This window comes from Styela clava, chromosome 3 (assembly GCF_964204865.1).
Source record: "Styela clava chromosome 3, kaStyClav1.hap1.2, whole genome shotgun sequence".
NCBI classification, from domain to species: Eukaryota; Metazoa; Chordata; class Ascidiacea; order Stolidobranchia; family Styelidae; genus Styela; species Styela clava.
This window is the reverse complement of record NC_135252.1, coordinates 6671934-6695433: the sequence shown is the minus strand read 5'-3', so window position 1 is coordinate 6695433 and position 23500 is coordinate 6671934. Positions and strand designations below refer to the sequence as shown.

At 36.6% G+C, this 23500-nt stretch overlaps 3 protein-coding genes across 4 annotated transcripts; 1 reads left to right on the top strand and 2 right to left on the bottom strand.

Moving 5' to 3' along the window:
* Window positions 1-49: 49 nt before the first annotated feature.
* LOC120343071 (protein GUCD1-like) lies at window positions 50-3770 on the top strand. The gene is made up of 5 exons (XM_039412149.2): window positions 50-187; window positions 852-961; window positions 1758-1966; window positions 2951-3212; window positions 3391-3770. Exons 1-5 carry the CDS (start codon window positions 66-68, stop codon window positions 3489-3491), a joined length of 804 nt encoding a protein of 267 aa, XP_039268083.2. The 5' UTR covers window positions 50-65; the 3' UTR covers window positions 3492-3770.
* A 5746-nt stretch (window positions 3771-9516) lies between these two features.
* Window positions 9517-11836, bottom strand: LOC120342970 (putative aminopeptidase W07G4.4). The gene is made up of 2 exons (XM_039412030.2): window positions 10207-11836; window positions 9517-9781 (listed from the first exon to the last, which is right to left on the bottom strand). Exons 1-2 carry the CDS (start codon window positions 11752-11754, stop codon window positions 9653-9655), a joined length of 1677 nt encoding a protein of 558 aa, XP_039267964.1. The 5' UTR covers window positions 11755-11836; the 3' UTR covers window positions 9517-9652.
* Window positions 11837-17737: 5901 nt separating this feature from the next.
* Window positions 17738-23021, bottom strand: LOC120342413 (sodium-coupled neutral amino acid transporter 9 homolog). Of its 2 annotated transcripts, none has more exons than XM_039411231.2 (12): window positions 22821-23021; window positions 22280-22375; window positions 21878-22035; window positions 21732-21778; window positions 21393-21519; window positions 21145-21270; window positions 20334-20567; window positions 20003-20109; window positions 19619-19723; window positions 18915-19063; window positions 18555-18644; window positions 17738-18216 (listed from the first exon to the last, which is right to left on the bottom strand). In XM_039411231.2, exons 1-12 carry the CDS (start codon window positions 22904-22906, stop codon window positions 18018-18020), a joined length of 1524 nt encoding a protein of 507 aa, XP_039267165.2. In that variant the 5' UTR covers window positions 22907-23021; the 3' UTR covers window positions 17738-18017. The 2 variants fall into 2 exon arrangements, with proteins under 2 accessions (XP_039267165.2, XP_039267166.2); XM_039411232.2 differs by having other exon boundaries at window positions 17738-18204; window positions 22821-23000.
* Between the last annotated feature and the right edge of the window lie 479 nt (window positions 23022-23500).

Here is a 23500-nt window from a genome sequence, read left to right as displayed (position 1 = left end):
AAAACCCTCATATAACATTTGAAAATGCCAGGTTGCCGGGGCATTTCTTACTAAGTTCATTGCAGATGGCGGGGGTTAGCATGTTCGCCAATGTTGGGAAAACTTTCACTCTTATCGAAGACGTCCCGCATATACCGCAAGAAGGATCGTGGGACTGTGGCCTGGCTTGCTTAAGAATGACGACAAGGTTGGTACGGTGCCGGGTACAAGTATCCGTTAACTTGGATTCTGCATTTGTCTGTTTGTTCAGTGTACATTCCACGAGCGCCGTTGCATTCAAAATTAAGGCCTAATGGAACTGAAGCAGTATTTTTGACTTCTATTAAGGGTGTGACCTGAAAAAGTTAGATGTGGAAGTCTGGATATCAGAAATGAATGTGGCATAGGCTATATGTGTTTTGGCATACGGTACCGGTACGGTAGACTATACCTGTATGGCCTTGCGATTATAGGGTAGGATCTACATATTTATCTGTGTTCAACATTAATATTGCCTTCTTATTCATATTATCATCATGATACAAATAACAGAATAAATACACATACCGGTACATACTTTTAATCTGATTAATTTATTTTTAATTTTTCAGGGCAACAAACTGTATAATGTCTCTATAATGTGAGACACAGCCTCTCGCCTTGCTACGGTACTAAGCGCAGTTGCCCATTATTATTTTATTCACTCATTTAGAATCAATATATAACTTTATTCTGAGAAACAAACCGATGCCAAAATCTGAAAACATGAAATCGTCTGTGTTTCTGGCAACACAATTAGGATATTACTCAGAGCCAGGAAATAGGCATTTCTCAATTCTCGAGTTTCACAGTTTAGTTCTACTTTAAAACAGATACTTGAAGCCCTTGTCGCCAGTAAATACCATTGAAGAAGCCTGCAAAGAGCATAACTTGGGCAAAAGTGTTTGGACAATTGACTTGGCTTATCTTTGTCAAATTTTAGGTAATATTTTTAGTATTTTGTTTATATTTTACTGCATTATAATCTTGTAGATCTGTTGATTGTATTAGCATATCTAAATCATGCCAACACCTGTTAAGTTATCACTGTACCTGTATGCGCGTTTTTCTCTCGGCAATATGTGGGCATAATCATTTATTTTTTTTTCATTCCTGTACTTCGAAAAAATGTAAACTTGCTGACCCTACCTTTTTATGTCATATTAATGTATAGGCTGCTCAAAATCAAAAGCCTGGTAATTTTCTAATCAGATTTTGATTATTAAATACATATTTTATAAAATGGTTTTATTGATTCAAACAAGGCTCTGGCGGCAGGTAGTCATTGGCAAACATGAATTTGGAGTTAGCTTCGTGCACGCCATTCATTATTTGTAATACTAAGTAATCTTATTTCTGTACATGATCTATTCATGCAATTGCTAAAGCTAGGTCTCGCCTATTACCACTTTATAACGGTCACCGTACATTTGAACCCATGCGTATATCCACGGGTTCAATCTATATGCGGGTGCTAAAACCCATGGGTTAGGGTTAGTATGGGTTTAACTATCCGTGAAACAAAAAAAATTCCATAGGTGCAATAGCATACAGGTGCAATTGTCATGGGTTCAAATGTACGTGGGTTCAAATGTAATGGAACCCTTTATAACTAATAGCAATATTATAAAATTGTGAATAAAAGTGTTCATATTTCTGAAATATTCCTCATAGTTTGATAAGGTCAAGCAATAGTAAAAATTAAGAGAAAACTTATAATTTCAACATTCATTTTGTAGATATCTCTCACCAATTTTGCACCAAAACGTTGGGTGTAGACAGCAATTATAGAACTGAGTCATTTTATATGAATGAGATGGAATCAGATTTATCTGAAGAAGAAAAACGAGTTAACTTGTCATTTTCAACAGCTAATGATAAAAATGTCAAAGTTGAAAAACGTTCTGTTGATTTGTCTTGTATATTAAAGCATCTCGAAACTGAACAGGTGATTTTTATTCAATATTGTGCATGAAATTGTCATCAACCACACAAATGTCAGGAAACATAATAATTTTGACAATGTATGCAACTTGTTATATAGGGCTAGCAGAGATGGCGAACTGCTGACCCACCATGTTTTTTCGGTAAAAAAATGCAAAAAACATTTCAGCATTTAAAATTCATAATAAAACTTGCCTCAATTCAATCTAACAATAAGCGAGCTACTGTAGTATACCGGTATGCAGCTACCAGCGGCAACACTGATACAACGTTTATGACATAAGAATATAATTGATTATGTTCATTTCCCGCAACTTGTCTAGTTACGACAGTTCCCATTCCTAGGTGCATGAACCAAGGGGGATGGCAAAAATAACATACTAGTTTGCAATGCATTAGCGTTTGAAAAACAAGGCATCCATGTTTTCGCAAATGAATTTCATAAAATCGAGTACTAAAAATTGCTCCAGTCAGGCAGTGTCAAGATTGAGATACTTTCTCACTCCTATTTTTCACTGAATAGAATAAGGCACTGTTTTGCTGTAACAGTTATATTAAAGCTTTGGGTTGATCTGGTCATCGTGGTAATGGTAATGTTACATTAAGCTAGGAATATGATGATTTTAAATTCGATACTAGAGTGGAGTTTTGTAGATATGAGGTTATACTCTTTATGCTCAAGGCTTGTTGCAAAATATTGATACAAAAAAGTTATATGTAGTATTTTGTAGCAATGGCAGAGTGTTAACATAAGGCCTGGTTATCCATTGTCCCAATGTTTGTTGCGCAAGCGAGGATTGGAATATTTGTTTTGTACTTCCAAATCAAATTTGATATTCCATTCACAAGAATCACAGGCTTAAGTTATTATAGTCATCTTTTAATATATTATGATTTAAGACAGTGTGTTTTACCTGGATTTCAACCGATTTTATTGTGTGTCAATTATGCAGCATATGATTTTCAGTACCGCTATTCGTTTTTACAGCCAATAATTGTTCTCATCAATGACAAAGAACTGCATAGTAATCCAGTGGATAGCAGCAATTTGGCATCAAACTCACCTCAAGAAATTCCATGCTGTTTTTGGTTTTGTTGCTGGAATGGTGGCGAATACTCTACCATTACATCACAACAATTGAACGCAGAAAATAATCAAATGAGTTCGGATTATTGGGGTCATTTTGTTGTCATAGTAGGCTATGACTTGAACCGAAAAATATTTTTCCTAAATGACCCTAGCCCTGACGGTGAGACCAAATTTTCATTTTGATAGGTTGCATTGCATTTGTTTTATGAAATCGTGTCTTTGTGTTAACTGAATTGTAAAGAAGTAAAATAATTGGTAATCCCCTGCTTTTGTGCTTCAAGGTCATTTTGTTTGAATAACAATTTTGACCTTTGATTTTATGTTCTTTTCTATCCCAGGTGAACACGTTCAATGCACTTTTGAAACTCTTGAAAGAGCCCGGAAAAGTTATGGGACAGATGAAGATATTTTATTTCTTTATTCTCCAACAAAAAGTTAACATTAATTCATATAATACTAGTATTGGTATCATTTGTAACATATACTTGATTTTTTCATATTGAACCAATTATCACTGCTACATGCTGGTGGATTCGATTTCACTCTTCAATCAGTATACACTTCTTTCAGCTTTGCAATTGCAACCATTTCATACAACTTTGGTACCTGTACAGTTAACAGTATGGGCAGTTACCAGCAAATGTTTCTTTCGTCCAGTGCTGCAACAATTTGAGATGATATGCAACTTCTAGTCGGAATAATACGCAATCTCTGACCATCCATCTCGTCTGTGTAAAAATAAGTTAAGTAACTTGAGAATGGCATAGGGTACTCGTACCCAGATCGTTATTTATTATATATGGTATTTTGACAGGATAGCTTATAAGACGTCGAGAACATTTTTGGTTGAAAATTTTTACATTTGTTATCGTATATTTCAATTTGGTCAAGATATGTTGTGCGTCTCGGCAATAAACCTAAAAGCAAATCCTGCCCTAATTAATTGTTTTCATCCCCAGTTTCGATAGTTATCGAACTTAACGGGAAATTTTTTAATTTCTTGCAATCTATAAAACAGCTTCTAAATATTATTTGGTTTCTATCGGAGATTTTATCGTTATCCCGACGTCGTTGATAACAATATCGTTCATTTTAGGTTGGAGGTATTGGTTTATAATCAAAAAATTATAACACGTTTTTCCATCTTTATTCTCCATTATTGGCCGACGGAAATTTGGGAATCGGGTTTAATTAATTTGATTATGATGACGATGGTAAATAAAAGTACACCAACATACCATACCGTTTTTAATAATAATCAATCTTTATTTTCTTTATTATTTTTTAGTCGTTATTTCTCTGTCTATTCTTCTTTCTATGTGCATATTAAGACCATAAAACGTGTTTTATTTTTGAACTCTGCGCTGATTTGAATATTTCATGTCGACTGTTATGTATTTTTGTTTGTAAATGAATAACTTAAACTGAACGATGTTGTCATCAACGCCGGATGCCGACGAAATCCGCGATAGATATTAAATACTATTTAAGAGCTATTTTATACGCGCTAAATAACAAGAAATGAAAAAATTTCCTGTTATGTTCGGTCACCTTCGAAACTGAGGATGAAAACAACTAATTAAGACACAAGTTGCCGAGGACGCCTAAACCATCTCGACTAAGTTAAAATACACGATAAGAAAATATTTTCAATCAAAAACGTCCTTGAAGTCTTATAAGTTCTTCAAGTCGGCGTTTATCGAAATTATTTCATGTCAGCTGTAATATATTGCCGAACCACACATGGACGACGACGCTAGGATATGTGCGCCATATTCGGGATTATTATAAACACGAAAAACAGTATTTGAAGTTTGCGATATTTGAATTTAAATTCGATTTGGACATCCCTGCATTAAATTAGTAAGTTTTTAGTTGTGTTTCCAAAAATTAGTTGTAAATCAATTATTTTAATTGTCATTATGTCTTCCGGTGAGCTTCAGTTTAGTTTCACCTAACGAGCAAGGCGCGGCACGAGGGAAACACTGGAATTTATTCAAGCCGTGTTTCACTATCCACGAGGCGCAAAGCGAGGGAAACGTTGAAAATAATTAACTGCTTTTCGTTAGCAATTCGCTGGAATGTAATGAACGGCGTTTTGCTACCCACGAGGTGCAAGACCTAGCGAAGCGCCGTTATTGAACGAGGGCAAGGTAAGCGAAATGCTGGGATATAATCGATGGCGTTTCCCTTTTAACCACGAGCAGTTTATCGTGTTTCAGCGGGGCGACACCTAGTGGCGTTTCGACTTACGTCGTGGTTGCACTGGGTAAATTCCGGTCGGACTCCCCCCCCCCCCAAAGTTGAAAACGGCCTGGTTGCGCCACTGCGTGGTGGCAAAAGCTATTTTGCCTGAAAATGAAGAAAAGAAATTCGTGCCATTAGAATGGCGAAAAGATTTGATAACTAAATTGTTGGGTGATTTCAGGACTGCGCGCGTGCCACCACGTCGCTCTAGTGAACAACTCGATCTAAGACTCCAAAATGTAGGGCTTCATTTGCCGTCATTCCAAAATGCCCTGCGAACCTGCAAGGTTTGCTCTGTAAAAGAATTACATAAGAAGAGAAGGGGCGGCCCTAAATATGTTACAAGATCGCGTGTAATGTGGCGTACATCTTTGTGTAGCTCGCGGAAAAGATTGCTTTACGCAATGGCACACAAATAAATGTAGGATAAATGTGTAAACCATGAGGTCTGGAATGTTTGTTTTGGTCTTGTTTGGAAGAATAGCTCATTTCCTATCCAGCAATATAAGAATGAACGTTGTATGACATTTGGAAGTGATAAAATATCGCTTACATTTCACGCGTGTACTTGAAAAACGCTGCGATAGAAAAACGTCGCACGACAAGAAAATAATTCAATAATACTTTGCGTTGCGCGCTAACCAATAACAAAAGCTAGTATGATAAGGTCTTTTTTTGAAGCTCCATTCATATGCTACATAATATAATAAGAGTGGGCCTTTTACAACATCAGGAAGTTATAAAAATATCGAGTCGTTTGATCACCGAAAATAAGTGAGTTCACATAAATAAGCGTTTTGTCTCGCGAATTCTCCTTGTCTCACGGTTATAAGCTTTCATGATTCATAATAAATGTTTTATTATGACTCACAAAAGCTTTCAACGCGATAAAGCACAAACAACCTAACGATTGATCAAGCTTAGCCTGGCCTGATTCGATGCGGTGACTTCTCAAACGGAAAATTACCACAACGCTTGAACACCGGTTTTAGTTTACGGTCCTCCAGTGACATCTAGCGTATAGTACTCTAAAAGACTTTTCCAATGACATATAATTATTGTATATTGGGTAAATTTGGGGGGTCGAATGACATGAATAAAAATGGGTATACAAAATTGGGCTCGATTGGTAGTCTAGATCAGGTTAAGAGGGAGCGACGTTCTGTGACGAATAGCAGGCTTTCATTTTTGGCAAACTTTAATGATAACTTTAATATGCAGCGTTAAAAAAATACACGCACACATAACTGCGCTAGCTGTAATGAGAGGAATCTGCAAATACGGCGCTTTTTGGTCAAAATATGCCGGTTTAGAATTTTTGTACGAAGTTTGACACTTCGCACACAAAAAACGAATCCCATGGAGCCCACAGGAATTTTTGAAATAAATATAAATATATACTAACCTTCTAGCGAAAAATATAATCTTTAACCACTGAAACTTTCAAAGCAATTGGTCCATTAGTTTTCTCCCCGGGGATAAATATGTGAATCCTAGCTTAAGATACATGAAGCCCATCTGATAGTGGCTTCGTGTTGCTAAGCGTCAGAAACACGCTTGCCTTCGCACCTGTGATTAGTGATTACCCTCCACGGGATAGTTGGCTCGGTCCCTTTATCTTTGCACCCAGTAACAATATCACCTGCATACTTTTGTACCCACGGACATTTGCAGCCATGGACATTTCCACCCGCATACATTTACATCCACGTACATTTGCACCCACAGACATTTGCACCCATGTACATTTGCACTCACGGACATTTGCACCCGGTACATTTACACCCGCGTACATTTGCACCCACGTACTTTTAAACCCGAAATAAATTATATATATTAGGGCTGTACATTTGACACTTTACAAACATAAAAAAGTACTTTACAAACATTAATAAAGTATTTTTGGATAACTAAAAAAGTTGCGCTGATAAAATTCGGTACCTATTCTCCCTAAATCACAAATTTTCCTCGAAATATGCAGGTATTGTTCCACGAGGACGACGATAATTACTTTTTTGTTCTCGCACGGAATTGTGAGTTCAGTGCGAAGAAGGGGTTAATATATTCTAATCAACGGCGACGATATGCTAAAAATAGTTAACAAAAGGGTGAATCCTCAACCCATATTTCGTGATTGAAAGGCGGCATTACAAAATACTAAAACTAAAGCGGAGGATAATGACAGAAGTTTTGGTTCAGCAGGCTCGCGCCGGATTAAAAACGCTTTTTTCAGACATTGTAAATCACAAAATTTGGTGTTATATATGTTAGGTTGTCTTTAGAAATTATACCGTAGTCACTGAAACTGAAAAACAGTCAATTGTGCGCGCGATGTAACTCTGTAGCCATTCTGAAACTACCGACGGAGCCCCACCCGACTTTTTTCAAGTGTGATACACTGTATAAGATAATTAATGTGGAAAGTATATCAATCAATTTCATTGCAATAAGACAAATTTCAATCCTTGGTATTTTTTCCCGATTTGGGGATTATTCAAACGATGATGTTTCAAAAAAAAATCTGAGTGGCAGCACTGTCATAGGGCAAGATATAATCTGACACATTGCCAAACATTTTTATGCCCGCGAATTGCGGTGGTAATTTTGAGTGGTAATGCTTTTTTATATTGTCGTCGATGCAACCGCAGGTTACATTGAACACAATTAAACCAATAAAGCAGGGCATTTTGAATATGCCCGTATCGGACATGGATTGAATACTTTGCGCAATTGCGAATTGTACTCATTGAGATTTTAACGCCGACCTTGAAATGTTTCGTAATGGCGATATCTTGCTTAAAAATAATCTGAAGTCAATCAGTGTTGAAATAACTCTGTTTCCGATTCCGAAACCCTAGTTTCTCTCACGGAGGCCTGAGGCTTCGTGTGGAGCACTTTGAGAACCTATGCTGTAAACAACTTGTTTCATATAAATCAAGCTTTGGCCGAGTTGAGGTCGTTTCTCGCTCCCTGTTTTTCTCTTATTCCCATTGAAATACAATTCAATAAAAAATGTTAAATTTAGGTTTAGCATCTACTAAACAGGACTACATGTACGAAGAGACATGCAAAACAACAATATTTACTGACTTTATTCCATAACTATTATATATACATGTGATCATCAGCCCCTTCACAAAGTATATTGTTAATGCTATATATATATTTTTTTTGTCGGACCTCCTGGAATATGCACACCAAGATGGCGCATAACCTAAACTCAGGATGTGTAACAGGTTAGGGTCCAAGTTGCGCGACATCTTGGTGCGCATACTTCAGGAGTACCTTTTTCTCTTTACAACTAACAAGAGAGCTATACTCAAATATATGGACACGAATATTATGGGTACAAATGTCCGTGGGTGCAAGTGCAATCTATATGCGGGTGTTGAAATCTATGGGTGGAAATGTCGGTGGGTGCAAAAGCTGTAACATAACGTTTCCTGGTACTTTGACATTAGAGTTGGGGTACCAAATTTTGGGAACGGGTTCTCCTTTGCACATAACCCACTATCAATAGGTTCCTCCGTCGTCTCAGTCTAGGCAAGGAGAACTGTCGCCATTCACAAATTTCCCCTACCGGCTGAAAAATCATCTCCGACATCTGGTGAAGTATATTCGGCAACTACTGGAAATATTGAGCCTTCATCGACAGTAAATCGTGCTGACTTTCGATGGAATGACACACATCGACAATGGTACTATTTTGTGTTTTGACATAGGGCGTGCAGTTGACACTAATACAGATTAAGACCACAGGATAAATAAGTAAAAATTCTTTATCTTTCCCCGAAAACCTTGGCTTCCACGGGTATTTCAAACATTACGGTGTGTTTATTTTCTCACGAATTCGTGATCTCATATTAAGAATCACTCTCGATCACTTACCGGTAATAAAACTTCGAATGAACCTTGGTTTGGGAGCGGTGAGGTAAATCAGCTACATATACACATAATAATATGAAGCACACCTAATTAACAGTAAGCTTTGTTTGAAAATAATTTCAGACATTCCAAAAGCATGTCAATGGCAACTAAGCTGTCCACAAATCCCAACTAACAACGCTCAACATAGGCTTTCTACTGCGAGGGTGTTCATGATATCCATGAACGTACCGCGAAGGAGTATATGATATCTATACACTGAGTGAATGGTCTAACTGGGTGTTTTAACATAACCTCGGCCACAATTCCAGATATAAGTCAGCTAACCAATATAGTATTTGATTCACAGGCAAGTATATTTGCACAATTTGGATAACAGGAATAATTTCAAGATTTTTTAAATTTGGCGTAAATTAGAATCATATTACATCATGATTAAAATATTTAGCTTGGTCAGTTGTGTTTCCATTAGAATACTTTGTAATGTGCAGCCAAAGCCACAACAGGAGATCCTGTAGGAACACCTGGAAATGGTCCACTTGATCCAGCTACATCAAGATGAGTATATTTCAACGGCTTCTCTGAATCTACACCATGCTGAAAAATAAAAGGTTCGGCTTATATAGTGTGGGTAAAATAGATGTGCAGTATCGAGAAAAAAGTGGGCTAATGGGTTGTTTCGCCAAATGCCTTTTGTTGGGAAATAGATTATTTTCACTGCAACTAATGAATCAATAGATTTCAAAATTTCAATACTTAAAAAAGTAGGTAGAAGGCTATTACTTTATTTCTCGATATCGACATTTCCACAAAAATTTTGCTGCTTTATTTGAATTTAGGTATATCACTTTTTATTTTGTATTGCTTGATCGCCTCAAAATTTGCTTGCCCATTCAGCAAACTCTGGGGTCTCAGACTTTAGCATACCAATGCCTAACCCATGTGTACATATATTTGAGCATTGCTCTCTCGTTTACAAATCTATTCTATCTGCTATAAACTTGACTGACAAATACACATACCTTGTCTAGTCCAGAAGCCATAATCATGAACGCACTCGGTGACTGATGTCCTCTCGGTGTTCGTGTAGATGGTAGATTATTGCACTGAAGAACATCTTCATATTCTGACTTGCCAGTGTGGAATTCATAATCATCTCTTCGAATAGTCGATATCTCACATGGGTCGCCAAATGCTTCTCCAGACTCTTGTAGCTTCTGAACATTTTTAGTTATCTTTGCGGGGCCATTATCCATTGCACAAAAATAATTGGGCCCCATTGCAATGATAGAATGACCAGTTAGTGTGGCGATAGTGTAGAGGTGGGGATTGACTTCGTTTAATGCAATCTCCTTGGCCTCGCATAAACATTCCAACATGGCCATACGGCCCTCAGCATCAGTGTTGCCAACTCTAACTCTGACTCCTGCCCTTGTTGTAATAATTTCATCAGAGACATAACAGTTGGCACCGACGCTGTTGCGAACCATTGACATTGTTCCAATAACTTTTAGATGCTTCGGCTTCATTACGTTCAACACTTGAAAAAACCCTGCAACTGCAGCAGCACCACACTTATCTCGATGCATGCCTGCCATCACTCCGCCAGCTTTAATATCAGCACCGCCAGTGTCATAGGTTACACCTTTTCCAACCAGGAACAAAGTGTCAGTGATAGGTCCTTCACCAGAATACTGCAATTTTATAACACGGGCATTATGTCTAGGAATAACTTTTGCACAGCGATTCACAGCTCCCAAACAAGGGTAGCTTTTCTCGATTTCATTAACATCTGAGATGACAGATACTAAAACAGATGAATTTTCAAACACCTTTTGTACATATTCAGCGACATTGGGTGCTGCCATTTTTTCTGGATCAGAACCCCCAATATCTCTGCACACCAATCTTCCAGATTCCAACGCCTTTAAAGCTTCATCTAGAAGCAGTGATTTATCCATATTCCAAAGACCAACCTTGTTCATTTTAGTCACTCTGTCTGGACAATCATCTCTTATTTCGATAGGAACATACAGAGCTTGCAATGCACCCAATGCTGTCACTATCCTAGCTTGAGGATATGGTTCATTATTGGTAGTAACTACAACTAGAGATTTACAACCAGCCTTAATTGCTCTTTTGATCCCCTTTTCAGCAGCATCACTAAACCGTCTAACGTCATCATAATCACGATTCAGTGGACCAGTTGGGGCAAACACAACTCGTTTGATTTTTCCTGCCAATCCAGCAACGCAAACATCCTTTCCAACAGCGGCGTCCACCTGTTTTAAATCTTCAAGAGCTTTTCTCAGACCCACCAGTGGGCCATCTAGTTTAGCGAGACTGTCAGTCACCACCAAAATTCCATCCCAGTCCCCCTCGTCAAACGACGAACATCGTACAACTTCACAAGGGAGCTTCATTTTTGAATACTTGTAACTGATATGTCTGCTTACAAGAGTTCCAGAAAGTTTGAAGTGACGATCCTTCAGTGAATGATTAATCCACTTTCTGGTAGCAGGTAAAAAACAAATATGCCGCCGCGTCAGCAAAATATGCGCTGACAGCATCAGTTTTGCAAATCACATGACCACCAATCGATATATGATCAAACAAACAACTTTATAAATCAAACTTTTAACACACATCCCACACGAACAATAAAAATGTTCACATTCCAAATGGCGGTACATCCAGTAGTGGGATTCAGCCGGTTCCATAGAACCGTCTCACGGAATTTTATGAGATCAGCGAACCGGTTAGCATTACATGACTTTTTGTAACAGAACCGCCTGAAATATGACATTTGTATGATGGAACCGGCTGACAATAAATTTGAATCCCACCACTGGGTACATCTATGGAGTTTTCGTGGTGAATAATAAATAAATATATGGTTTTTAAATCAAATCTTTACTAATTTATTACTCAATAAATCTAAGAATTTATACTATCAATCGCTTCTTGCAGGTATGCCTTTTCAGACACAGTTCGAGTCAGGCAATCGAATTTTTAGGTGATACTGCGGATCTACCAAGAAGGCATACGAAAACGTACTGTTACTGTCCGAGCCGCGTTTCAAACCGAAGAGCATAACGCCAGACAATAGATGTTTCCCCGAGAATCGACTTTCCTATTTATTTCCGCAACAATGACAAATTAGCAATAAATTCAAAATGACGTAACAATTGAAATTTATGCGGTTGCTCAAGCATGGGAATGAACCAGGTCGTCCCAACAAGGTCGCAGTTACAGATAAAGTGCTACATATATTGAATTGGTACATTTCATTAAAGTTGTTGCTCTTCTCATATGTTCTTGGATAAACTGATCGAGGGTCTAGTATAGTTTTGTACCACAAGTACTTCCATTGGGCGTAGTATAACGATTTTGCATATGTTATTTCTAACCCCCACCTAGGGTTGCCAACCGTCCTTTATTTCAAAGGACAATCCTTTATTTGAGATTTTTGTCCTTGTCCTTTTTAAGATGATAATTGTCCTTTATTTTTTCCAATATCGATAGTTATAATACTGTGTTTGATATTGTTCCGTTCTTAAATCGCCTCCGTTCATTTGAAGCTTTTATTTATTCTTTTTAATTCCGCTTTAGTCCGGCTCAAATAGCCAAAGAAATACCAATTTTATTAACATTCCAAATATTTTACATTAATTTCCCGAAGATGGCAAGTGGCAACACGAACTGATGCTTCAAATCACAAAAACATGAAAATGTTTCAAGTCTGTGTTCAGTATTTTAGCTTGGAACATGGCACAGTTACTTATATTATCGATTTCTTCGAGAATGCAGATGGAAGTGCGGATGGAAGTTTACTTGTTTGAAAAACACTATGAACAATTTACAACTAGATTGGAAAAGAGTTTCTTGTTTAAGTGCAGATAACCCAAATTGCAACTTTGGAGAAAAACAACCTCTTTATATATACTAATGTTCGCACACTAAATGATGGTATTATTAAGGCTAACTGCACTGCACACATAGTACACAATAAATTAAAATTTGCTTTATGAAATTTGAATGTTGGCATTGAAAATATTGTCTTGGAAATTTACAATCATGTCTCAATGTCAGCAAAAAGGCGAGAAACTTATATAATTTCATATATTTGTAGAGACGGAATTTCATGAAATTCTGCGCCATGTACCTACTAGGTGGCTATCTCTGCACCCATGCATGGGAAGAATCTTACTTTCTTGGAAAGCTTCAAGTTCTTATTTCTTGAGCAGACCAGGTGAATGTTCCAAACAATTACTTAAACTCCTTATGATTGACAATGAGTCAACAGAAGTTCCTCAGCTTATTAAAATGAATTTAATATTCTCACAACATGTAATGGATATGTTTAAATCAGCTGTTCAAGAACTGCAAAAAATGAAACTTCAACAGCAGATGTATTCATTATTCTCACTAAATTAAGAAATAGGTTAAAATCTCGATCTGATGAAGAATTTTTTGGATATGATGTTCACTACCTTCTTGCAAATGTGAGTGCTGCTGAAGCTCAAGAGGCAACGGAAGATTTTATATTATTTCTCAACTCTGCAATAACGTATTTAGAAAAAAAATTTGACTTTTATGAAAATTCAACATTTGGAAAATTTACAAAATTATCTCTTTTGGATAATTCTTCTCCATAATATCAGACACTTGTAAAAATTGTAGAGCATTTGAAGCTAAAAACAAACCCAATTTGAATATGAATACAACAACTAATGAAAAGTGAGCTTTAATAATATACTTCAACTTGAAAGACACGTGTCGTGAATTTCCGGAAAAAATAAAACGTGACCCACAATTGCTGAAGTCAGCAAAGAGTCAGATCTGATATAACTTTAAGAAATATAAACTTATGCAACTGGAAAATTAGAGCTTGATTGGGTCAATGTTAAATAAGAATTAAATGAAAAACACATGAAGATTTTCTAATATATCTTTTTAGCTTGTATATAATTTGTATTTCATTGTTTTATATTGTTCTTTCCTGCAAGTTACAAAATAAATGATGACGGTAATCTATGTCCTTTATTGAGACTTGAGACTCATGTTGGCAACCCTACCCCCACCTGACTATGCCATCCAAAAATTACGTCACTACGACGTCACCATCACGTCATATAGCTTGCCAAAGTATAATTACGATCGCCCGAAATGGCATCTGCGCCGCCCATAACGAGCTCGCTAAAGCTGGCGATCTCTCTCCTATTGTGATCGTTGTGTGGAGAAAAATAACTTGTTCGATTTCGGGTTATCATCTGCGCGTTTTGGTCGAGCATCTGCATACTTTGGTGGGTCTCATTACGCCACCGTGACATCGAAATGACGTAATTTTTCGGTGACGTGGTCCGGTGGGGGTTAGGATTGACATCTGCAAAAATTGTTGAGCCAGGCCAACTAGAAGTGCATGTGGTACTAAACTATACCAGACCTTAAACTGAAATAAACGAAAGGGCACCTGTTAGATTACTGAGCAATTCAAGAGTCCTGCTTCACATTAACACGAATGTATTTCTGTAACGTTTCGTCTGACCAAAATTCTAAATGAAACACTTAAACTCGGCAAGCAAGGTCATCAAGCATATTTTTCTGTCTATCCAAAATTGAATATAGTAATAATACTGAGTAAACTAAAATTGAATAATTTTATTAAGACAGTTATTGATTCAACATTGGATATCTTCAATAAACACTTATGATCCATACTACTTTGAATGAAAATTTAGGAGTTCACAGCGAAAAAAAGTTGGAAAGTTGGCGCGGCGGTGTGGCTCAGCGGGCTAAGCGTTAGGAATACGCTCGCCACCGCACCTCTAATTACTCTGCGTGGGTTCGCAGGTTCGAATCCCATGCAGGGATGGTTATGTGCGAGAGGATTGCTGGACTCCTCGCCGTCGTTGGGTGGTTCACGTAACCGCTGGTCGGTTACGGCTTCCTCCACCACCAAGTCCATGCTTCCGAAAACAAACAATACAGTAAAAACTAATCCCATGCCCGACTTGGAATGGTAACCGGACGAGAGGCCGTGGTTCGCCATATGGATAAGCCGTCTTATCGGCTTTCCTCTCCCCCGGGATAAATATGTAAATCCTATCCTATCCTAAGCCCTGGTGTGAACAATGCGAAAAAAGTTGGAAAGCCGTGGTGTGAACAATGCCTGTTTTTCGTGGATTTTTGTCTTATTTATCAGTTTTCAGTTGTGTTTCCAAAAATTATTTGTCAATCAAACAACACAAGTGCCATTATGCCTTCCAGAGAGCGTTAGTTTAGTTGCAATAATCGAAAATTAGTCCCGAAAAAGCTGCGATAAACTGTAGTCTAAAATTAGATATCAGTACCTGTAAGCGGCATGTAGTTAATTGTTTTTACCAAAAACAATGCTGCTGAACATATGAAACTAGTTTATAAATGCTAACTTTTTAAAACACTTTCAAAATAAGCGTTAATTATTTTTGCAATGGTAGACGATAGAAAGAATGTTTCTGGGCTCGTGAGTCGGGGAAGCATCCATAGAGACAATTGTTCTGTCATCTATCACGTCGCTTTATTAGATATTTGCACACATGCACATAACATGCGTTAGCGTACTTAAAATTTAGAATGGTACACAATAATCCGGCACAATAATTACGCTTAGCCTAATTTTACGCGTGAGTTGTGTAAAATAGGTTCCCAAATTTAAAACTGTTTTTTTGTCATCATAATTGTTGTTGTTTCAATTCACTGCAAAAACCAGGCTTGTCCATGGGATGGGACAGCACATATTTGTGTTTCCCATGGGACACGGAATTTCTGAGTTATTAGACACGGAGTGGACCTATGGATCGTTTTGTTATTATGTTGTTATTCTTGTTGTTAGAACGTTTCTTCTTATCGTTATGAGAAAATCGCTTTTGTCCTATACTACTCGACCAATTAATTGCTTTGAAATTTTCATTGGTGAAAGATTTTACACTAGAAGGCTATTATTAATTTTATTTATTTCTAAATTTTCCATAGAACCTGATATTTCACTTAAAATTTCGCTGTATTATTTTTTACTCATGGGAACACGGTTTTAAAAACTGAATCATGTATCATAGATCATCTTCACAGGACCTGAAAAAGCTAGGACAGTCCGCGATACCCTGATACAGGTACTGGTAAGTTACCGTGGCTGTTCAGGTTCGTTTAGGATACCGTATGATTTTCGGGGAATGGACCTTTCCCCGAGCATCGACTTCCATGTTTACTTCGTGACATTGGCCAATCAGCAAGATGCAAACAGTGACGTAACAATGCTCCCTTTTCGCATCCGCTCAGACCCTTTTTTCACTCAGACATATTTTCAAGCGTGGTCGTAAACATTACCTTGTTTTTGAACTCTATTCGTTAGTTTTCATTCGTGTTTCGGAAACTTAAATATAAATCAGATAATTCAATGATCACCATGTCTTCCCAGGAGTTTTAATTTAATTGCAGTAATAAAAAACTAGTGTGGAAATAGCTGTGATACCCCATGCTAAAATTCTTTACTGGTACTTTTAAAAATCAGATTGTTGTATGCGATGAATCATAATGATGGTTTGAAACACATACCCCATTTTACAGGCGCCAACTCGCAAAATCACTCTTAAAATAGCCCCGAAAATTTTGCAATGGTAAAGTATAGAAATCATTTTCCGGGGGTCAAAGGTCGGGGAAAGGTCCATTGATGGTAAAACATTTCGTTATGGACGTCGTGTCCATAAATTTGAGCATAGCTCTCTTGTTATTAGTTATATAATAGTTCTAAATTTTCATAGTTAACAAATATACAATAAATTTTGCCGTTGTGCGTGTCTCTTTGTACATGTGGTCCTATTTAGTAGACGCTGAACCTAAATTTAGCAATTTTTATAAACCGCGGTACATCGGTTAAAATAACTGATTTATCTGACAAAATTAAAGGTCGAATCACCTTCGCGTCATATCCTGTTTTTCCAAGCTTACATTTTTCGATTGCAAAGCTTCAAAATACCCAACTACTGTATCCGAGTTGTGTTACACATCAAATGACATGGCGCCGACGCCAGCTTCAAAGCCAAATTACCTCAAAAAGGCGAGTTAGTTGCCCTCCGTTGGTTTGAGTAGAAGACGGATTTCGTAGGCTAGATGCCCGAGTCAAGCGTCTGTGGCCGTGGTGGCCGAAATACCATAGATAAATTAATTAACGTCACTCGTGTTTATTTCACGAGAAAAGCTGGACAATATTCAATTTGCCTGTTGATCTAATCAAATTGTGCTACTTTCCCTGCTATGACACGTATTACCTATACGTGCGTGTGTGTGTTTATCGTTGGAGTTTACGAATAAGAAAGGTATTCTAACCACGCAGTATGACAGGCAGTCCAGTATTCTGAAGATTTGCTTGACCATATTCTAGTTACTGTCATGACACGTGCCGAAACTTGTTTGCGAATTAGTGAGTTATAGATCTTCAATATATGGGGTATGACAGGTAGTCCAGATATTTTATTGTACACACAGACTCGGCTATTTCATGCAATATGACGAGGATTATCACATTTAAGTTGCATGTATTTTCTTTCGATTAATGGTAGTGGCAGTATATGCATATTGAAGGATGTAACATGAAATAAGCTCACAAAATTCATTTATTTTGTTTTTTCTTGACGTGAAACAACCTCACATTGAGTATTTATTATACGTCAATACAACTAAATAGTTTCATGCACGGTACAACTATCATTGTGCATAACTTTGCATTTTTGTGGTCATGACACTTGTACAATTCAAGTTTAAGAACGTTCCAAAGTGACAACATGAGTGATTTACTTCATTCATTCACGGCGAATTGAGCAAAGAAATTTCCGACCCCGAAGATGCAAATAGCCAAATGAATTGCGAGCCGCGAAATGTTTGATCGCTGCTTGAGTCTTTTATCTTCTCGCCATTCAAGTATTCCGTCGACAATACAAGGCAATAAAAACATGTAAATCATGCCACAGAAAGCACCAGCGTATCTGAAAAACAATCTGTGTTTGAGAAAACATGAGATATCTCAGCAAACGAATTTTGATTATTCTTCATTTGAAACAGTGCAGTATTACTCAATCAAATAATTATCGATTTCAAACTACGAAGTCGAATATATACATATCGCGATGTCTCAGCATTTCCCCTTGAAAAATCTAAACATGAGTTGAGCAATTCATGATAGCCACAGTATAACCCAAGAAAACAAATTTATTAATCAAACTATAAACCGATAATTACTTTATATTAAAATCACAAGATGTTCATTCCAATATTTTTATGTTTTGTATTTGATTTGTATTTACCAAAGATTTATACAAAAGATGATAACTATTACCTCACTATGTCACCAATGTTTGGAAAGAATACAGCACAAAAAACGCACAGTGCTACGACGATTATATTCAATACAGCAACGTGAAGATGTCTGCAATATAAAAGAATATCAAAGAACTTCAACGCTGTACAGCATTTTTACAAATTCAAATTCTCCTCATGTAATGTACAACAGTTCACAATTGCAATTCAGTGTTGCAGAATATCATGAGTAGATTTGCTATCCAGTCAACAGCGCTAACTTTAAATTCGCAACACAAATTTGCTACGTAAAACCCAAGCAAATAAGAACTCGTGAACTAAAAATTTTGGATTATAGTGTAGCCTATATAGGTGAAACTTCAAAATGCTGAACACTTACCCGGGGTATTCCTTGCCCGTTGTAGGAACAAATATTTGTACTCTTAGAATATAGGTCACGAGTGGAAATAGTGTGACCAATCGGAAAAATAACATCAGCTGGGCTACAAGTGATACAGAATCCGTTACTGATATGTTTTCGAAGAAATTCTAAAAATCATGATAAAGAATATATCAAAAGCTGACACCTTGTAATGAACTTCATGAGGCGCTATGCTTTAGACTAGTGGTTCTCAAACTGAGGGTAATCACCACCAAAGGGATAATTTGTCAAATTTTAGGGGGCAATCCAGGCGTTCACTGTTTTAACAATTTATATTTTGATCCCTTTATTTTTGACTAGTCTGTTGAATGGACACACAATGATCGCATCTAGACAGTTGGGGACATAATAACAATACTTTACCATACAGATTGTGGGCTAAAACGCTAAGCTAGCACAAGTTTATCATCTTAAAGCAAGACTGAAAGATGCAATAGCTGTAAGTATTGTTGCTATTCTTGGTCAGAGAAAAAGTGATAACGATTATGACTACTATATTTTTATGAAACCGGTAATTGAGTTTTGGGTATTTCGATTTGGGGGTAACGTTAATAAAAGTTTGGGAACCACTGCTTAGACATTTTGCGGAAATGGACGTTTTATTATGTTGTAGTCAGTTGCAATTATTTTTATCCTTTCTTGATGACCATATAAAATAATACCTGTCTGAGACATGCTTTTTCATCTGGAAATGACATATAGATTGACATACCAATTATTCCGTATGTAGCAACAACTAGACAATAGGATATAGACAAATCTCGGACCTGAAAGCATATTGAACATAATTGAGAAATATTTATAGATAAGACAATAGATAGATAACATTACAATTACACTACAAATCTTATCACTAAGTGAGGATATGAGTGATCTTATCTGAATGTCTGGCAAAAGCATTTATACTACGCTATATATATATCACAGGAAAAGCATCATCCTGGATAGTTGGGCATGCCTATTGCCTATATGTATTATATGAATATATTTTTTAATTTATCATTAAATTACCCATACACGATAAATTACAAAATAAAAGCACTTACGTTATTCTGAGGTTTTTCGCTGTGTTTGAAAAAAGTAATAATAGAGTTGTGCATGAAAAATGCCATTGTTAAAACTCCTGATAATGCCGGAAAGTTGTTACTGAATACTGAAAAAGACATTTTTTATAAATAGATGGAAATTTTCCACATTTTTAGAAAAGAGTGAATAAAATAATTACACCAATGATTTTTATCCTAATATATTGAATATTCTAAAATGGCAAAAAAATTCAATATTTGTTTGGTCCACGCATATAACCAGTTATCTCAAACGTTTAGTTTTCTGCTCATGGGGTGCAACAATAATTGCGATAATGATGCAAACTCTTACATTGAATATGGTGAACACTGTCAGTATTTTTGAAATCAACGTGCAGTCCCCACAACGCGCTCTTCATGACGGAATATACAGCTAAGAATATAACAGGAATGCATCCGGCAGCTCCGAATCGTGTAAAAAAAGATGCCGATCGCAACTGTATGAGTGGAGCAAATAAAACCACCAGGAAAAATGGAACTGTATGATTTTCCGACCAGGCGGGAATAGGTGTCAACTGCTGTGAGGCTATAGACAAATAAAAAATAGGTAAGTAAATGTCCAAAGTACACCATAAATAAATCAGTGGCGAGCCGTCAGCAAATGAAATTCTCTCCAAAAATCTGAAAATATTTAAGCTGAATAATCTTACTTAAATTCGATTATAAAAATACCATGAATAATTATACATAAAACAAACGTAGAAGATACTGTTGATTCAGCAAAACAATTTTTGATTGGGTGATACCTGAGCATTCTATGGACATGATCATGATGTATATTCCAGGCTGTGTGTTAGTTTCAATGCAATAGTTATTTTGTTTTACAGTGGGGAAAGAAGCAGAAGAAATATATAATCCCGGGAGGGGCAAATCGTTATTGAATTTAATTGAACTGTATTATATGTTTTAAAGTTTTGTTACAAGACAGCGAAAACGAATAGTACCTTGATGTATAAAATGCGGTCATTACTCTCATTTTTATACTCATGAACTGCTGATGTAATTTCAAGTTGATTTATAATATTAGTACGGAATGTATATTTTCTGTTATTTGTGTGGGTAATTTTATCTACACGTCGCATTAGGAAATTAAGGCTACTTACAATCTTTTTCTCTATCTGGACATATAGTGTGGTTGTTGAGAAGAACGCCATTACTGTTTTCCATTGATGAGGTTTCTTTAGGATTGGTTGAATTTGATTGGTTTGCAGAAGACCTTGCTGAAAAGTCTAGAAAAATGACGAAAGAAGTTGAAAGGATGCAAGTAGAATACTTAATATCGCACAAACAAGAACAATGCGAACACAGGCTGCTTATGCAACGACACAAATATGAAAGTGTATGAACTTACAATGTATAGAATTCACTGAGTTGTACAAAAGTTCGGACATCAGTATCCAATATACTATTAAAGCTCCGGCAAACAATATGGCGGAACATTGTGTTGTAATAATAGTTCCGAATTTTCCAAATAGTTTCTGGAAAACAATAATTTGATACCTTGAAAAATGATTAAAATTCAAGCATTTCCTGTAAAAAGGTAAGATGATAAACCACATTCACGATAAAGCCTACATTCACATGTAAGCATTTCCTTTACTTTCTTTGTTGTTTTATTTTGTTTGTGCAAACCAGTCAATTAACACAAATAACTTTTGAGTCGTATACGAACTCACGAAAACAAACTTACTTGACAAACAACGGCGAATTCGGGAATACTTCCAGTGACCGGATCGGCTGTGAAAAGTGATACAAATTTAAGTCGTTTTTCGCCTGAAACTAGCATATTTGATCGTAATCATGTATGCCTTTGTCGTCATAAAAAGTTGGGCTCACCGAATTTCTTGCTGCTTTTTAAAACCAGCACAGCTGTATATGCGGATAGCGCGGCTAGTAAGAGCTGAATCACGATCCCTTGTATCATTCCAGCTTGTTGAAATGCCCATGGCATTGCCAGAAGAGATGTTCCCATCATAGAACTCCAAACGGCAAATCTAGAATTAAAAACATAGGGTTTTGGAGAGAAATCACCTAAAAATGCATGGTCAACTTGCAAAGTATAGAAGTAAAGCCATTGCAAAACACATTAGCGCCTGTAAGTTATCATGGTCATGTCCAATTTAACCCCTTCATTTATATTTACAGTAAAGGGAACATATTTCATATCCGTATATATACATTCAGATGTATATATGTACTAAAACAAAATGGGATAAATTTGCGTAACGTCATACGTACATTGTGACTAAAGTGCCCTGTTTTGTTGGCTCTGAATTTTCTGTGCTCGGGAGAAATGATTCTTCGTCCATGTATTTTGGATCCACTTCAATTGCACTGCAACACAAAATAAATATTCTGTAAGACTCACATTGAATAAATATGCATTTATTGGGGGCTACTTCTGATCATTAAATCATATAATTCATTTATCATATAAAAACACGTGGAGCATTCATCCTATTTCAACTGACAGTACAATTTTTCACACTAATGTTTCAACTGCAGTACGTCATACACGCATAGAACGATCTCGTGAAAATTAAGATATGTTCATACAAAATGCCGCTTCCCGTACGTTTACTAAAATAGTTACAGTAAGATACAAAATGGTTTTCCATCCTATTCCAGTATCCATAACATCATCTCTGTTTATTCTACGCGGTCATTTTATTTAAATAAAGACAAACGAATAAAACCCATATTAGACTTCAATTTGGGAGTGAGTTGTTATACTTAAGAGAAATATTCCCATAAAACATTATACTTCTAACGGACTTACTTTTCAATGCTCGAATAAGTTCCCGAGTCGGTGCTGTCGCTTCTTCCACTAAGAAGCGGTGTATTTTCTTGAGATGATAATGTCATTGTAAAGCTTACAGAAGAAAATATAAGAAAAGAACACGAAAATCTGCTAAAAAATTATCAACGCAAGAATATGAAAACAAAAACTATGTATTCAATAATGGTAACCAATATAACGCTATATAGGAAACATGCATTGCAGATCAACATAATTTCGACGTATAAAAGTCTTTAAAACTTTTTACTTCGAGAGATTGACCTTAATATGTTAAGGAGGTCAATCGTTTTTAAACGCCTTGTTACACAATTGAACACTAATTAGTAATGATACTGGCTTATCCACACAAAGCGCACGATCTCGTTGATTCACAAAATCAGTCTGTGGATGATGTTCTTCGCAAATCAAAATTTCTAAGCATTTCATGAATCCAAAGATCAATACAACTATGGAATTTGCACTTTCATCACGGTTTTATGTCACATAAATATTACCCAGTTCTCGTCTTGTATAATGTTTATACTAGGCACCTCATTACTATATAATGCCGTCAGTATCCGTCTCAAACTGGGTTACCGACGTGCTAAATCGACGCAGCGATTATAATGACGTGACAACATTGCGAAATCAAAATCGTTTGTTACATGCTTAGAACGCCA

Excerpts from the sequence above, each read along its gene's own strand:
- LOC120343071 (XM_039412149.2), top strand. The coding sequence starts at position 66 with ATGGCGGGGGTTAGCATGTTCGCCAATGTTGGGAAAACTTTCACTCTT. Across the intron at positions 188-851 it reads TGCTTAAGAATGACGACAAG|ATACTTGAAGCCCTTGTCGC; the intron begins GTTGGTACGGTG and ends ACTTTAAAACAG. Across the intron at positions 3,213-3,390 it reads AAATGACCCTAGCCCTGACG|GTGAACACGTTCAATGCACT; the intron begins GTGAGACCAAAT and ends TTTCTATCCCAG.
- LOC120342413 (XM_039411231.2), bottom strand. The coding sequence starts at position 22,906 with ATGACATTATCATCTCAAGAAAATACACCGCTTCTTAGTGGAAGAAGC. Across the intron at positions 22,376-22,820 it reads ACTTATTCGAGCATTGAAAA|TGCAATTGAAGTGGATCCAA; the intron begins GTAAGTCCGTTA and ends TTTGTGTTGCAG. Across the intron at positions 19,064-19,618 it reads AAAAAGCATGTCTCAGACAG|AATTTCTTCGAAAACATATC; the intron begins GTATTATTTTAT and ends CATGATTTTTAG.
- LOC120342970 (XM_039412030.2), bottom strand. The coding sequence starts at position 11,754 with ATGCTGTCAGCGCATATTTTGCTGACGCGGCGGCATATTTGTTTTTTA. Across the intron at positions 9,782-10,206 it reads TGGCTTCTGGACTAGACAAG|CATGGTGTAGATTCAGAGAA; the intron begins GTATGTGTATTT and ends TTTATTTTTCAG.